This window comes from Syngnathus typhle, linkage group LG18 (genome assembly GCF_033458585.1).
Source record: "Syngnathus typhle isolate RoL2023-S1 ecotype Sweden linkage group LG18, RoL_Styp_1.0, whole genome shotgun sequence".
In the NCBI taxonomy this organism is placed as follows: Eukaryota; Metazoa; Chordata; class Actinopteri; order Syngnathiformes; family Syngnathidae; genus Syngnathus; species Syngnathus typhle.
In genome coordinates this window covers 5,089,034-5,107,115 of record NC_083755.1, presented here as the reverse complement: position 1 = coordinate 5,107,115, position 18,082 = coordinate 5,089,034, and the positions used below count along the sequence as shown (strand labels likewise).

Here is an 18,082-nt window from a genome sequence, read left to right as displayed (position 1 = left end):
TCGCCATCTAATCCCAAAACCAAAACCTTGGATTAACCAGAGAGCAAATGCTACGCGTGTACGGTTACACGCGTGTGCGAGTGTGTGTCTTACCTTCGTGTGAATGAGGGAACCAGATCGGGGAAGCGTTGGAATGGGGTCCGGTTCGATACGAGGGAGAGGATGGGGAGGAAACGGGTCCCGATGGGTGAGGCGGGTGGGAGGCCGGCGACCCTAAACTGCTGGACAGGAAGGAACCCATAAAGGAAGCACCTGAGAGACAGAAAGGGGGGGGGGGGGGGGGGAGAAAAAGGTCAGAGGTCACGATTCTGAACATTGCTGATTAAATTTGGCTCTGGAGAAGAATGAAAGCAGGCTTAATTAGGAGAACAGATGTGCATGACAAACTTCCTTTAAAGCTACTTGGAATCCTAGAAGAAGGATATTTTTCTCCGCCGCTGCTGGTTCAACACGTTGAGGACTTGACAAGTCTTTCCGAGACAAATCACGGAGGGATTCGGCGGTACTGATCCACGGCGCGCACACGACCAGCGCGAGCGATCGGGCTCTGTTTAGTTTGGCTCGTTTGAATGTATCCGCGCTTATCAGCGCGCTCTCATTTGGCGGAACAACCTGAACAGTTGTCGGGAGGAAGGAAGAAACAAATCCACAGGGAGTCAGGTAATTAGTCGTTGGATGCGGAGACGGAGCAAGCGCGCCGAGCTGGGTCGTTACCCGTAAACATTGCCTCGCCGAGACAATTACGAGTTTGCGTCGGAGAGTCGAGCGCGCACGCGGCGCACAGGCGCACGCGGGAATGAACGCTTGCAACCTTCACTACCGTCCCTTAACACTCACAACACACAAACGGACATTTGTTAAAAATGCAAAAATCGATTTTTATCTGATTATTTGATTAATCGATGGGATAAAGAAATGGATTATTTGTTTGCTTGGTTGTGATTGTTTCTTATTTGGTTTTATTTAGACTTTACTCTTCTCGGCACTTTGTAAACATGATTTTAAAGCGCTGCATCATTTTTTTTTTATTATTACAATTATTTGATTGATTCATTGATAAAAAGATGTGCCCCCGTTGCTTTTAGTCCACATAAGACAACAATGAATTTGGCACAACTTTCCCTTCTTGATCTATTTGTTTCCCCGCTCTGTTCTATTTTTCCTCGCCATCAAAATGTTCCGGAAGATTTTTCTGTTTGTTTTACTTTTTTTTTTTTTTTTCTTTTTACTTGAAGCTGCAACCCACACTTGTACGACAGTAGATCAGTGGCCTTTCAGCCAGTCATAATAAAACACAGCTCATATACAGTACGTCTCGGGCTGGTTTCACAAGGCCCCCTGGCAGTGTGGGCACACAAAAACGCACACGCACACACAAGTGTGTGTCAAAGAGAAAATGATAGACTCGCTGGTTTGTCTGTACCTCATCTTTTATGACATACAACAACAGCAGCAAAGAAAAAAAAAGGTCTGTTATAAGCCACGCACTTTATTTTTGAAGTTACGGCCATCTTAAAATGTCTGGAGAAGACATAAAAGTTCATGTTGATGAAATAAGTCAATAAAACGTTTGATTTCAAACACTCGGTGATATTGATTAGCGCTCTAAGAGTTGAAATGCTTAGCATTCCAGCGCGGCGGCCCCTTCTTCCCACAGCTGTTCTCGGGTCGCAGCTCCACCCTTCCCCCTCGTCTCCATCTTTTTCCATGTACTTATCTTGGGCCCATTTTGCCCCTCTTCCTGTCACCTCCCTGCCTGCCCGCTCAGCCTGTTTTATGTTGGCGAGTTGAGGAGAAAAAAAAATCATATTTGCCCGCTTCCCCTGGCCCGCTGATATGGAAAATCATCTGAGGGACCAGCCGCTAACAGAAACCTTATTCCCGTCCGCTTGCTTTTTTTCCCTCTCTCTCTCTCCCCCCACCTCCCCTTGGTCTCTTCCTGCCCTCTGTTTCCGCTTTTGTTTTATCCCGATCCCAACATTCCCTTTCCATCTGTCACCGTTACATCCTCCCGTTGTTCCCCCCCCCCCCCCCTCCCCCGTAGTCCCGAGCCTAAACGGCGAATGATGAATGCGAAAACGGCGTGCGTAAACTGACGGGATGTGTCGGAGGAGGCCTGCGTGAGACCCAACGATGAGCTAAACAAACGCGCCCTTACCCCACTCAGCCAGGCTTTTGTTCCTCACGTCAACCGCAGACATGCATGCACATGGCAAAGGAAATAAATGCACGCGTGACCCGAGCGAACACGAGATTATGGGGTGCGCGTTACGATACACGTTATTTGCTATAAACGGAAAGTGCTGTCAGAGAGAGACGCTATAGTTTGTGATTAAAGTGGAGAACGCGCGGCCCACTCTCCCAGATGGCATCATGTGATGGAAGCGTGTCAATACCGTCTCGTTGAATCCTCCCATCAGATGCTGACAAACCAAGACGGCAAAAATTAGGACGTTCTGTTCGCTTTAATTCCTTCGGCTGTTCTGACAGTTTGATTTGTTGCTTTGCGCTTGACAGTGACGCTTGACAAACGCTTGCTTGCACAGGCGGCGGCGGAGGCAAGGTAGTCGACCAGGTTCGACTGCTTTGCAAATTTTCGGTGTCATCCCCGCAACGACTTTTAATTCAGCTTTGGTAAAAAAAAAATAATAATAATAATCTTTATAGGAATATGTCAATTCCAAATTTGATTTGTTTTTTGATGGCGACCCAAAAGGTTGATGAGAAACCTTCGAGCGCAAGGCGCATTGTACTTAAGTGCCCTCGGTTTCACAGGTACAAGGCAGCCCCTTTTTTGACGAGTGGCAATTTTAATTAAACGCGGTTCAATGAGGCCACGCTGTCAGTTTAAAGACAGTAGAAGGATAAACGCTTTAAATGCAAAAATCCGAGGAATGTTTTCAAAGGATGAAAAGCAGCCAAGGTTAGCATCTTATTTTTGGATGATGACAACTCTCTTTTCTCGCATTTATTTTAAACTACTTGTTAAAAAAAAAATATGTGCAGAATGTTACTTGAAACACAAAACAAGAAAAAGGAAAGAGGTGGAGAAAAAGAACCTGCGTGTTGCACGCCTGAGCAAAGTTCGAAGGTGAAAGCTAACTGAGAAAATAAAAGATAGCAATCCCGATGGTCACAAGGTTTCTCACTCATCTGTGGAAAGAAGAATTAATTTAAAAATGTTACGCTTAAATTTATATTATCTTTAAACTGGATCAGGCAATCACAGCAAATATCTATCAAATAAGTATTTATTTTCACTTACACATTCCACGTTAGCTTATCGGTTAGCATGGCTTTTTGTGTTCTCTTTTTTTCGCTTCTGTCAACACACATCTATATGGAACTCACTCTTACACACACGCACTCGCTACTGAAAGACTCAGTCTGTACGCTCCCAGTGTGCGTGTGTGTCAGAGGTTCTGACTCTCGTTAGTTTGGCTGCTACGCCTATTGCCGTACACTTGGCAACCTCTCGTCAGGCCGACCCTTTCATAAGCCTCCAACCACCAAGGGCCCTGGCAATGAGCCTTGAGCCCAGCGTGTGTGTCTGACTACGCGTGTGTACGAGTCTCTCTCCGTGCGTGCGCGTGTGTTTGTATTTAGTGGCAGGAGTCAAGCCAGACCTTTCTGATCTGTTTTGACACCCCAGAATTGCACAAGTGACAGGGCTACTCAAACAAGGCGGTGGCGGAGAGCTCGAAGACGCGTGCACGCGCACGCCGGCCCGTGGGGGTGCAAACACATTCAGCGTGTCAATAAAGGACTGAACAGGGCTTACAAAGAATACGTTCGCGGGAGCGAGAGGAGTCCTTTTGCTCGGCAACATTCAGATAGCATTTTCCCTATCTTATTATTCATCAACTATTCCTCTTGACTCATTCATGTCGGAGTAAGCGGGGAGGGAGGGAGGGAGGGGCGGAGGCAAAGCACGGCGTGTCATCTGGGACGAGCGGCTGCACTGCATCACGTTACGGCAAAGAAAGAGGGAGAGAGAGAAGACGGAGAACGGAGGAGAGAGAGTGGAGGGGGAAAAAATGAGATGAAAGAGCAACAAATGAGAGATTTCCCTGCGAGGCGCATAAATCAGCAGACTATGAACAGACGCTCAAAGCCTGACTCCCAGATTGCGGACCGGAGTCTCGCCACACACACATTAACACACAGAAACTAATGTCTCTCCACACACGCACAACCGGCTAAGATCCCCAATCTCGACGGCAAGCCCCCCTACAAGACGCATCACCTGCTGGCTGGGAGTGCCTGCTCATTACACAAAGCAAAGAATCAATCATAAAAACGGACTCGCAGGTCGAATTCAATGAACAGAAAAGGCCACTTTGAAGAAAGAAAAAAAAAATGTCTTCCCTTGACAAAGGTGAACACAAAATGCTACTTAAAAATAGGAGTAAGAAGGAAAATGTTAAAATTGCTCACCATAGACTTTTTGGATGACATGCACGACCACCTGAATAAAAAGTCTACACACCCCAGAATGAAAAAGCAATAATGTGACTTAAAAGCTGTACTACACAAACTGATTTTTTAAACGTCTTTTAGAGATGCAAAGTAAAAAAAAAAATGAACAAAAAAGCTTGGTTGCACAAGTGTGCACACCCTCATACAATTGGAAATGTGGCTGTGCTCAGAATTAAGTCTCGACAAGTAGCAGCAGACCGTTAATATTTTTATTCTATTTTATTTAATTCTTTTTTTTTTTTTACTAAACAACCTAATGGAAATCCTTTCAGAATTTAGATTGTAACAAACCCTGCCATTGGTTAAAAAAGAGGTGGGCTACAAAGGGACGTAGGGGGGGTATCAAAGAACATCGGGGGAATTTGGAAAGAACGGGTCATACAAGACTGGTTCGGATTGGTATGCACACGCACACACACACACACACACACACACACACACACACACACACGCGCGAATTAGAAGCATAAGGTTACAGATATATTTAGGAATGGCTTGGTAAGAGTCAATAATGCAATTTCATCTGGAGTGCCTGTGCGCGAGCTTGCTCTGGGAGTTCTGGTCCCTCTCCGCTCGAACACACCCAATCGAATACGCTCACATGCACACAGAGACGAGAGCGATGCGTCGGACGACATCCACCTGGAGGTCCAAACGCAAAGCCGTCGGTGACAAAATCCAAGTTTGACACATTTTGAGTTAATTAGAGCACAATCCCAATTCAAAAGCGTGTTCTGTGGTGCTGGATTACGTCGCTGCTACGCCTTTAACACGTGTTCCTCGTTACAATTACCGCTCGAAAAACTTTGGTGCAAAAATATCGCTCTAATTGCTCTTCTCTTTCTTGTATAAACATTAGCCAGAATTTTTTTCTTCGGATAACTCAGTCACATTTTTGGTGACATTTTCACACGCGCAAAAAGATCTTGCCGTCAGCTGGGACATGTAGTCGCAGAGCCGGATTTGTAAAAATAGAACATATTAAAAGTGCCAGAAAGCGTCTCCAAATGTTTTGGAGTCAAGTCTGCGCTCCAGAAGTACTCAATTCTACAAGAGTTTTGGGAGTATTTTCATGGGAATAAGATAAAATATTCTTATATTTGTTCCACATGGGTGCTTGCCATTCACTTTTATCGTCAATATAAATATTAAAAAAAAAAAAGTCTCCACACCCCTGTTCAAATTACACTTGACCTGTAACTGTAAAACTCAAAATTTGAATTATTTATACATCCACTGGGGAAGATATGGGGACAACGTGGGAATTAAAAAAGAAAAATTGAAAAAATACTCAACAGTCCAGTTTTATTTATTTTCCACTCATCTGGAGTATGACATCCAAGTTGTCCTTTTAAATTTGCCTCAGTTGCTTGAGGACATCATTAATCAAAATTCAGTTCCCCACAAAAACAGCTGAATATGGAGCAACTAATCGATTCTCCACAAACACTTGAATTGCCTGAACGGGTTCAAAAACACTTGATTCGATTCAGTGTCAAATAATTGTTCTCGCCTCATGAAGACATCTGTCCCAATACTTTTGTCCCAGTCGAAATAAAACAGTGGAAACAAAACCTACGAGCTCATTTTCATCTTGGGCTGCCGATGCCAGGCAGCATCCACTTTGCTTAAGTGTCCTTGGGCAAGACGTCCTGCCACGTCTGCTAAGGTCAATTACCCAAAAGGGCGTGAAGGAGGGAGGGGTCAAATCTACATTATGATTACAACAGAATACTACTCCTAAGCCATCCACGCCACTTCTACCGATCCTACGCCTCCGGTCACAGCGCAATATCACCCAACCAGGATGTGTGTGTATGCATGCGTGTGTGTGTGACTACTGTGTGTGCTTAACCGCAGCGCTCCGTATCAACCTCCACCATCGTGAGTTGAGAGGTTGTGGTTCCTAGAGAAGCACTTTACTTAAATTAGACTCTCAACGGCTCCACACGCAGGTGTCAGCCTCAGCATGCACGTGTGTGTGCGTGTGTGTGTGTGTGTGTTGCCAGTGTGCGCGAGGAGACTAAACAAGACAGAGGATCGGCAGACAGCGAGCGCAACAAGGGAGCGAGCAGAGAGGGAGACGATTGGAGGCTGTGATGAAGACAGAGAGATGAGAATAACCTAGTGTGACCTTATTCCTGCGCGCCATTGCCTCCTCTTCTCATATGCCTTCATATTTACGGAGGAATCACAAAAGATTATTGGGGAGAGTCACTGAGATGAAATTAAAGATGAGATGAAGAATAGTGGAGGGTGGGAGGGGGGAAAAAAAAAATTCTAGTCAATTAATAGGAAGTCAGTCAAAATTGCGAGCTCAAAATTTCAAGGCAACAAACCGGTCAAATTTTAAGTGGAGCGATTCTACTAAATTGTTTTTGGCTTTTCTATATTTCAAAATAAAGAACTAATTATCCCTTGTATTGTCCTACAAGTTACTTTAACTGATTTAAATGTCACCATCAATGTCAACAATTTATCATCTGAAGTTTGGATTCTTGTTTGAGAAATACAAGGGTAGTTTTTTTTTTAAATGGGTGTCGCCAAAAAATACAAAAACCTTCATGAAATCTTCTGATTTCTTTTTTTTAATTTTTTTTTATTCAAACTCTTTTATAGTAGGTACAATATGTGTCTCGGTAGTTGCATTTAATCAAAAATATGCACATAATTAACTTGTAATGACATTGTGGCTAAGGGTAGGATGAAAAGCGCCGCACAATCAAGTCAACCTTCGCCACAAAATTCGGCGCACTCCAACAATCAAACGACATGGCTGCATTTACAAAAACAATAACGCTCCGTAATGACAGGCAGCAATTCATAGAATGCAAATTTGTGTTTTCTTTTTGTTAATACCGCAGCGAGCTGTTTTTGACATTTTGCACCCGAGCCAAAGAGCAAACTCCCTTCCAAAGATCCTTTACGCGACTTTAATAATTAATCGATTAATCAAGTTATTTTACAGATAAGGGAGCGTATCAACACAAAACATTTTTCTTATTTTTACGACCGCTATTTCAAAACGGAGACTTTTTTGGTCATATATGCAAATGAAGAGTTATGTGCTTCAATCATTTATTTATTATTTATCCCTTTCCATACAGTGATAATGGGCTCCTCTTTACACCAGCCAGAGCCTCGCTTCCTTCCTCGGAGTGCCTATTAAATCGATTTAAGAGAACGTCTCCAATAGACAACGTAAGCGTCACTAAAATTTCCCAGTTGAAAGACGAACGTGAACTTCCTTACATTTTAGCGCAGATCAGCAAATTATGCGTCGCTTGTGAAATACTTGCCACACTTTGTCGTCGTATGACCTTTTTTTTTTTTTAAATCCATGTTTTGAATATAACTAGAGTTTCTGTTGGCTTTGCAAATAAGACTTAAATGTTGCAAAGGATAGATGATTTTAATAAACACACACACACACACAGTTGTGTGTGTTTATATAGGCCAAATCAGACTCCATACATCAAGCATGCACGCATTCTTCCAAACATTACAAAAACACAGATCAAAACGACCGAGAAAGACACTGGGCGGTTATTAAAGAGACAAGAAGAAGAAGTGGAGACACTTTAGCGGCAATCAAAGACACGCACAAGTAAAGAGGGACTGAAAAGGCTGCGAGACACATGCCGAAGTGGAGAGTTTCGCTTTTAATCAGGCCCGATCCAAAATTTAGACAGGCACACGTAGAGGCACAAGGAGCCCCGGTGGGATTAGGACCTCGGATGCGTGCGCGCGTGCACGTGCGTCCCGCGAGACTGATTAGCCATGAATGACTGATGACGGATCTTTGTTGTTGTTGATCTTTTTTTTTTTCTCTCCGAGCTCTCTAGTTGTTTTTTCCCCATCACTAGTCTGCGCGAAGGGAGGAGAGACGCAAACACACACACACACACACACACCTACACATACGGGGCTCCATGTATATTCAACAAAGGCTTCTGAATATACTTAATGCTTTCATGTGTGTCACTGTGTAACGATCCATGCTGTTCCACACAGCTGCTTCTCTCTATTTCTGATACACACACACACACACACGTAGCCACGTATTACCTATTTAATATCTACCTGTCTGTCACACCAATCTGTTCCGTCTACACGACAGTACGACTATGGAGAAACCTCCGGCATCGTGGAGGCTTTTTAATCCTCACCTCCAGATGAACCTCCCCCCCCCCTTCCCGCTATCCATCTGAGCCCCTGACAGCAAAACAAACTGGACATAGACCCGCCTGAATGGGATCCATTATAATATGAATGGAGCAAACAGCTGAAATGAATGAAGGAGAGCGGCGCAACACAAGAAACGCATCAAACAAGTCCACTCCGGTGTCTGCGAGTCAGGATCAAAATGTGACCTCGAGACGGATAAAAAGGCCGGCTAGTCTCAGGTGTAGCCCGACGGAGATAAGGTGATGGCTTTGTGTGTATGGATAGGAGGCGGTGACATCATCCGCACTCCCCCGCGCAAAGTAATGTCGTCTCTCGGTCACATGGCATAAGCAAGGGGGATTGCCTTGACCCCGAAGACAAGAGCCCATAAAATAGCGGTGACTGCAAACACACACATGCACACAAATCTTTTCATTGATTGTGGCACTTACATATCGGAAAGACGACGATCATAAAAAAAAAGAAAACACTTTGTATTGCGGTATTAAATAAATAACTACAACGGTCTTTGAACGCTTCTTGTTTACTGGCCTTACACTTGAAAAGTATTCTTACGATCGGACGAGAAAGAGTCTGAATTTATAAAGCAATATAGGTGAAGGTGTCAACAGGAACTTATTAAAAAGTATTATGGCCTACGTGCCACCTTAGAGTAAAAGAGTACTTGGGGTGTGAGGGAAAAGCATATTGTAACATAATAGAATATTCTACATTGGCAGCAAAATACTATACTAGTATAATACTATATATATATATATATATATATATATATATATATATATATATATATATATATATATATATATATATATATATATATAGTGTGTGTGTGTGTGTGTGTATACACATTTTTATTAGACCCTAGCTAAAAAAAAAAAAATATATATATATATATATATATATATATATATATATATATATATATATATATATATATATATATATATATATATATATATATATATATAAAAAATAACTACAATAATAACGATATATATATTTTTTTTTACAGCATTTGTATGCACTTTGTCACATTCCACCAGTGGCCATGTGCTATTGAGCACCAAAATGAAGGAGTGGAAAAAAATAAATAACAAGGAAATGATTTGAAATCGAGACAGAGATTGGAGGAGAGCGTTTGGGTGGAGAGGAACTAGATGTAAGAGGTGTGTGGAGGGTGAGGGGGGTCAATTGAGAAGAAAAGAGAGTGACAGCGGAGTGTAGCGCAGGGAGGTGCGGGGAGAAGGTGAAGGAGGAAGAGGAGGGAGCCCTGAGGACCACTCGAAAGAGAGAGGAGCAAATGCGGAGCGAAGGGGAAGTGAAAGAGGGAAGCAGAAGGAGAGGAAGGAGGAAGGGCGAGCATGTGGTGGAAGAGGAACGAGGCGGAGGGGAGGTCTGGCCTGGCCTGCGAGAGAAGTGGGGAAAAAGGGGGGAAGAGGAGAGAGGAAAAGCAACACATGGACCGAGAGAGTCTGGCACTTTCCATTCACATGCCAAATCATCAGATGGCGGCGTGCGTTCACAGCCCCGAGATGTTGAAACCGAGCGGGCCCGACTCCCTTCATATCACCACCGCAGACAATAAGCAGCTGTTCACATGTTGGATGCGAGTTGGAGGCCAGACAAAAGTCTTTCTGTCCTCCAAGCAAACGTGCCTGGGAACAAACATGCTCTCCACTCAAGACTTTGACATCAGAAAGACTTGCACTCAATATAGAATCGCGTTTCGTGAAGATAAGTGGCACGTTATGCGCCGTGAATCCGGTTTCATTTTTTTTCCTTTGTCTAAATAAGGTTTGCCCCGAGGGAGGGGGGGGGCTATATGTTAGGACCCGCCTACTCGAGGTAAATTTACGATAAATTCCGCAAAATTGCATTCTATAACATTCATTCCGAATTTTGACAATATGTGGAAAATTGAGCGAGCACAATAGGCAGAAAAAAAATCCTTATTTGAATAAGCAGTCGATTGTACACCTCCATCTACGCGTCTCCTGCCATGACACTCTGCGAAGTTTTTGTTGAAATTGGTTAAGAGGCTTACGTGTAATCCCGCTAACTAACAAACAAATACGTACAGTATGTTTGAACAGAAGTGAGTTGACAGTTTGCCGTGTCCAATGGCAGCTCAGCTGGCTGCAGCCTCCACCAGCTGTCCCCTCCCCACGGGGGGTCGTCTTGCGCGCCGCACCCGGGACGTGCCCCCCGCGCCCTGGGCGCAGTCGAGACCAGCCCGGTCTGTCTGAGACGCTCATCCGTTGCTGACTCATCTCACATGTACACCCCGTCTCTCTCTCTCTCTCTCTCGCTTTCACTTCCTGTCACTCTTGAGAGGTGGCGGAGACGCCAGCCCGAGGAGACAGGGATGGCGGCCGGCGGGTGCCGTCAAGCGATTGTAATCCGACTGGATTACCAACCAGGTGGAAACATTCAGCCTCCTCCTTCCCTCTGCCGTCCCTCCTTCGTCGCCATTCTCATTCATTTTTTCCAGCCTTTCCGTCTCCTTTGTGCATTTCAATGCGAGTACACAACGATGCACTTTAGCTGACTCATCCTTACAAACAATACACATGCATTGTCCTCCCCCCCCCCAAGTCATGCGGTTGGAGTGAACTGAAAAGAAAAGCACGTTTTGTATTTTTTTTAGAATATTTTAAGTTTGACCAACTTGAAATGATAGTGAGCACAACAAAGCAAGCAAGTTATTTGCTCCAAAACAATTTGCTGGGTTGCCGTGGAGGAATGGCGAACGGAGGTGCGTCTCAAACATGACCGAGCACGAGGAGCGATGGGGTGCGTCGAAGGGAAGGGGGGGGGGTCAACACGGGGAAGAATGAGAGGGGGGGGGGGGGGGTAAAACAAGAGAGGTGATGGAGAGGTTATCTGCTCCTACAGAAACATTGCGATTATGGTTTATTACATTTTTCAAAGCGCGCACGCAGTTTCCGATGTGTGGCTGTGTGTGCAGCTGCAAAAAAAAAAACATTTCTTTGTGTGCGTGTGTCTTTGTAGGTCACACACACGCACACACTCCCACACATCCACGGTCATGTAAACAAAACTGCTGTCTGGGAAGTAACCCACCTGTTCAATGACAAGCCGTGCCACGCCCTCCATAATACTGCACACCTGTGCTACTTGCAGGCAAAAAAACCTTCTCACGCACGTGCACGCGCACACGCACACGCTCAGCCACTGCCCAGGGCTAACCATAGAAAAAGAGAAGAAAGAAACTAGAAGAACAGCACAGGGGAGGAAAATGAGGGGGCAGCAAGGCAGACAGAGACAAAGGCTTGCTTCCCATCCTTTCTATCAGTAATCACAACGCCTGTGTAATATCATTATTGGGTTTTATCAAATTGTGGAGGGGGGGGGGGTTAGGCGGGAGGGGTCTCGGGGCGCTGGTATGCAACCATCATTCCATCACTTTGTCAAGCGTGTCGATATTCAAGCAGACACCATGCTGATGTAAATAAGAGGCTTCAGAAGAATTGATGGATTGCATGCTTTTCCGGGGGTGGGATCCATTTTTCCGATACGCTCAATTAGATGTTTTTAGAAAAAGGGGAGAAGATGGTAGGAATTGTGCGTATGCTTTGCACACACTGCCCTTCCTCCTCCTGTCCCACTTTAGCCAACTCCAAATCATATTTCGCCCCTTAGTCAAGGCCTGGAGCCAGCTTGCTAAATCTCCAAGGGGGGGGGGGGGGCAGGCACAAAAGGTATACCACCCCCCCTCCCCTGCAAAAAAAAAACCTTCACCTCCAAGCAAATATAGCAACCCCCATCGTCAAAACAGCAATCCTCTATGCCCGTCATGTCAGTCAAAAGCCCATCAGAGACATGCATGGAGAGTCTGGATATCTGCGAGCTCAATACAGTGTCATGCACCTTGAGACCCAGCGAGAGGCCCCCTTGAATATATTTCAATAGCATTATCAGCCGGCATTACTATGCTTTCTCCCCCTCCGACATTACGGAATCGGGTTTAAATTGGACCATAATGCATGTGGGCGAGCGGCGCTATCAGTCTTTGTGCACAATAATCTGGTTAAGGCGTTATGCAGGTTAGAAGTGTGTTACTTTAAACAAGCCCATTTTGCATGTATAAACGGGATTTTATTTGGGGGGGGGGGGTTCAGTTGAAGAAATACAGTAGATTTGGACAATGAATTTCACAATCCATATGGCGGAGTTTGAAAGTTCACAACGAAGAACAATTATTAAACAAAATCCATAATTATGTATTTACACCATGAAGAGTGTTTTACATAAGAGCGGTACATAATTTAGAAACTATGTTTAATTCATCAGACATTAAAATTAAGCAGACGTGCTCATAAATTGAAGGTACTTTTGAACTGAAACATTTGAGTGTCGTATTCACTGACACTGCTTGGAACGTATTTTGAAAAATATGCCAATATATTAAAATGGTATTGGTGTATACCATATATTTTTTTCTTTAATTAAAACTCCAATGAGAAAAAAAAATTGTATTTATATGTTTCTAGATCAAATAACATGGGTCGTATACTTGATAGCTACATGATATAGATATATAGAGATAGATAGAAATCTGTGATTTGAGAGTGTCTTTACAACTAATGAATATGCAAATAAGACGAGCTAAGTGGGTCCTATACAACAGGACTGAGTGTCTCGGTCCATTTTAAAGAATCCGCTGCATTTGCAAGCGTTAATTAATGAGCTCACTCATCAGACACGTTCACGTGCATCCAGTTAATCGCAGTATTTAAATGCTTATATGGTTTGAAGTCGTTTTTTTTTTCTTTTTCCCCAGGACCTCCACCCGCGGATATGAGCACACGGGAGGTTACCTTCCCATCCCCCCCAGCCGCCCCCCCCATTGAGACAGGATACCAAAGCTACTTGTTAAATCTAATGCATGCACTGTCAACCCATTCGCACCCCGTCACGTCGGCGCTCAATATAGAAACGGGATTTTCTGGTATTACCCGCACCTCCATTAGCCAGAGCACCCCTCGAAGCAGCACCCCCCCTCCTTTTACAAACACTTATATTTGCCCACCAGAACCGAACCAAAAACCTCATACGACGAGCTCCTCGTGCAATGGGACGGGCGCAGTTAATAGCCTTAATTTATTGTTTAATGGGAGGTGTAAGCAGTGGAATTACCCAATCTTAATTAATTACATCGAATGACAATGATAAGCAGTTTACTAATTGATGAATAATATAAAAATATGTGACAAGATTATGCCGGTGGAAACCATTTTTTAATCCACGTGTGAGAAATGGGGGTTTGGGAAATTGACTAAAAATCCGCTGTTACGAAATAATGTCTTAAAACTTTTTTTTTTTAGCATTCACACGGAAGAGAAAACAATTCGGTGCTAAACTGACCTGAGTGCGGAGCCATGGAGAGATGGGATGAGTAGTACTTCCCCGTCTGGAAGTGAGCCGCGTGCTGCACGGCGCTGTGGCCGCCTGGCGCCATCCGAGACGCGGCGCTGTGCACCAGCGCGCTCCGCTCCGTCAGGAGGTGGTGCGGAGGAGTGAAATCACGGCTTTCCATCCGGCCGAGAAGCGATAAATCCCAAATCCCAAGTAAAATCCGGAGGCACCGAAGGTCTCAGGCGCCCAGATGCAAATAATCCCCTTTATGAACTTCGAGATCCGCTCGCATTGAGCGGAGTTTTGGCTTGGCAGGGTGGAAAGTGAGTCCCCGTCATCTCCTACAAAGGAGAAGGCAGGAGACACGTCAAAGCTCTGACAATAATGAGTCAAGCTGGAATGGAGCCATGCAGAAAAGACTCCACTGACATACAGTTTGCTGCTCAGATGTTCACATGCACGAGAAACATTAAAAAATAAAAAAAGAGTACATTTACACGCTAAAACCACAATCCTGACTGAGAAACATTTTGGAGGAGAAAGGTGAGCTCCTGTGAGCAACATTTGGCCCCAGGATGCAAAATCTATTTTGGCCCCCTCCCTTAGCGCCGCGCACTAGAAGCTTCCTGCATGCATCCATCATGTAAATAACACACACACACTTAGATTGTTCAGAAATGGAAAAACAATCAGGGCCAGCATGCAAAGTTGGCAAAATTTGTCTAAATCATGACCATTGTTTTGCAAACTGCCCCCCATCGTGCTCAGACCTCATTTTGTTTACAATGATAAAATTGCATTTGTTCTCCCACTTATCACAAAGGAAAGGGGGGGGGTGGAATGAGGTGCTTTCTATTTTGTTCTAATTTATTAATTTATTTATGGAGTATTTTCTCTTTTCTGCCTTTTTCCAGTAGATGCACTGCGCCTGTTTCTTGTATGGCAACATCTATGAAAGCACATTTCCATCAGTGTGGAGCCAAATGCAATGCGTGTGTGTGTGTGTATGTGTGTGTGTGCAGCAGCAGCACACACGCGGCAAGCAGTGTAATCACAAATCAAATCACCTTTATGCCTCGGTGCGATGGGGTGCGTGGCAATAAACGGCGAAATAGTCGGAAATCATCGACTTTATATGTATGCCTTGCAGCCCGGGTCATTTACTTAAATAGGGCTCCCTGTGACGCTCGGGTGGGGAGTCATCTATTGGGCCTTTCAGTGTCCATCTAGAGCTGCTGATAGAAGCTCCCAAGAACCGAGGAACAAAGAAAACAAATGTGTTTCTTGACTGGGTCAAATGTTTTGATGCTAAGGAATATAAGCAGCATGCGCACGTTTCGAGTCGAGGGGGGAACTTTGAAAGTTGCGTAACTTGATGTGTGTCCGTGCTGCGAAGTGCATGCATGTGCAAAAACGAAGAGCGAGTGGTGGCACGTTTGATATCGTCAATTAAAAGCACATTTGAATTGTTTTATTTGTACGTAGGTGGAAAACGACGACGTGCGTGAGCGCAAAAGGAGAATTGCGGGCCGATTGAAGCGCGCTACACGAGACCAAAATGGACTCTCCCTTGTTCTGCGTGGGTTCGACACAATCTCTCTTTCTTCACGGGACAGCGATCATAAACAACTCTGCTCTGACATCGCTCTATACATTTTGCATTTTCCCCCCTTCCTCCTCAGCCGTAAACTCACGTCTACGTGTTTACGTTCCACGTAAATAGAGAGCCACTCGGACTACATTTTAACAAGCTGAAGCGATGTCTCGTCTTATTGCACGGCCACGCAAACACGTACGTGAATCTCGTATAGTAAAGTCAAAGAAAAAGACAATTTAGACGCAATGCAGTGTGTGTGTGTCTGCGTGTGTATGTGTGTGACGGGAAGAAGCGTACTGACTGACTGACACGGACTCCGTGCACACACGCCTCCCCGTCACACACGCACAAACATGGACTTTAGCTTTCACACTATTGTAAAATAAAACAAAATAATTAAATTACAATAAAAGTTTACTTACAAGATGGAGGAAAAGTGTCGAAATGTTCTACGGCGCATATCCATCCCCATGCACGAAAGAGGAATGCAAAAAGACTTACAATTTACTGAACCCTTGGACAAACCGGTAGAAAATGCATGAAATTGACACGGGTCCCCGGTTAATATGGTAACCCGTTACGTTGAACAATTCGGAAATAAAGTCGAGTCACAACGCGACACTAAATCCAGAGCGTTCTATGGGGCCGGCTGAACCGGAGGCGCAAGCCCAGCCGGGGTGAACGAAGCTCGGCGTCAGCATAGCCTTCGCATCGGGGAGAATGAAACTATGGTGTGATTATCTTGGACTAAAATAACCATACATTCACAAAAAACAAAAAAAATACCACGCATATAACCATAAAGCACTCAAGTCAAATGTCTAGTAAATAAAATATTTTTTAAATTAATTGAATGAATGAATGAAGACAGAAAACCTGTAAAAGTGGAACCAGCCCAAAAGTGACACATCATGCAAGAGAAATCCGCACTAGTGAACATTCATGTTTTGTTATTCTTTTAATTAGAATCGCACTGAAAACAATATTAAGTTCAATAAGTTTCATCTACAACTAAATATCGTTTCCCAAAAAAAATTCTAATCCAATGCATCCTAGTATGATTTCAAGAAAACGCCGCATTTAAACACTCCAATCGCGCGAGCCAGCAAAGGGTCACATTTTAGTGATGATGTTAAAAATATATATCTTAAAACAATACACATTTGCTACTTACTGCTAAGTTATATCCCTTGTCTGGCCGGTGGTGTCTGAACAAAAAAAAAAGCAAGAGTATCACAGACGAAGTCCTAAAAATCATGCAAAATCCCCGCGTCGCCGAGATGAAACATGTGGGATTGATTACATCCTATGCTGCTGCTGCTGCTGCTGCTGTTGCTGCTGCTGCTGCACACTGTGCTGCGCACTCACTGGAGGTATGGCACAGACGCGCCGTAGAAGTTCGGGCTTGTAGTGAATCGAGACTCGTTCATGCAACCGGGGACTCAGACACGCCGGGGGGAGGAGGAGGAGGAGGCGGAGGGTGGTGTGCGGGGAGGGTGAACGCGCGCGCCTACTGGTTTGAGGACGACAATGTGAAAGCGTGCCCGTGAGGCACCCCCCATCCTCTTCCATCCGCCCTTACCCCACCCTAGGTTTCGCTACACACACACACACACATACAAGCATCCCCCCCCCCCTCTCCCCTCCCAGTCGTCGGTAAACACCCATCACCATTGGCTGCCCATCTGAGCCAATGAGGATGTTGCTGTATTCGAGGAGGGAAACAGCTCAGGGTTTGATTTGGAAGCCCGTAATCGGAGCACTGCGAGGTTGCAAGTACTACGAGGCCCGCTCAGTCAGCAACTATTCCTACTTAAAATCGCCTCAAATATTGCATGATCGTCTAGTGGATGTCAGCTATCGCTCGTTTTATTGCATGTTTACGACACAACGTCCAATTTAAGGCCCGGGGGCCAAATCTGGTCCCCTACGTAATTTTTGTGGCCCATTCAGCCAAATCAAATGGTCAAATTTCTTGCTACTTTTGTTCTTTTTGGTAGAAAAGCTGCAGAAACTGCTTTTTTATTTTTGTCTTTGTCCTTTTGCCAAATCCCTTTTTCAAATTATAAATTGGACACTAGTATATGAAAATATTTGCTAATGATTACCAACTATTAGGTCTGCTGAGGTAAGTCATCCAATTTCATGTATTTCAATTAACTTTATTTTCAAATGTAAATAAGTAAAACCATAGGCTGCTATTATATCATAATAATGTAAACACAACAAAACTTGACAATAAGTGTATCCTGTTAATTTTTTGGGGTCTGTCATTTTGACCATAATTATATCAATAATGTATTTTAATCTATTCTGTTTCTAATAATTGGTTAGAAAATTATTTTCTACAAATACTGTATCATCTATCTATGCAGTGACATATGGTGACTAATGCAGAACAATTAAATGATCTTCCCCTACGCATAATAAATTCACTGT

At 44.2% G+C, this 18,082-nt stretch overlaps 1 protein-coding gene across 6 annotated transcripts in view; it reads right to left on the bottom strand.

Moving 5' to 3' along the window:
- bahcc1b (BAH domain and coiled-coil containing 1b) overlaps positions 1-18,082 on the bottom strand; it is a 68,253-nt gene that overhangs the window by 22,728 nt on the left and 27,443 nt on the right. Inside the window, exons 1-3 of one of the 6 annotated variants that reach the window (XM_061264878.1) lie at positions 16,818-17,177; positions 14,056-14,387; positions 94-252 (exon numbers count right to left, since the gene is read on the bottom strand). In XM_061264878.1, the coding sequence (XP_061120862.1) occupies positions 94-252; positions 14,056-14,227 (331 nt within the window). In that variant the 5' untranslated portion in view covers positions 14,228-14,387; positions 16,818-17,177. Of the gene's footprint in view, positions 1-93; positions 253-2,396; positions 2,489-10,745; positions 10,913-14,055; positions 14,388-16,065; positions 16,214-16,817; positions 17,178-18,082 lie in introns of those variants that run through there. The other 5 variants (XM_061264881.1, XM_061264880.1, XM_061264879.1 and 2 more) reach the window with 5 other exon arrangements.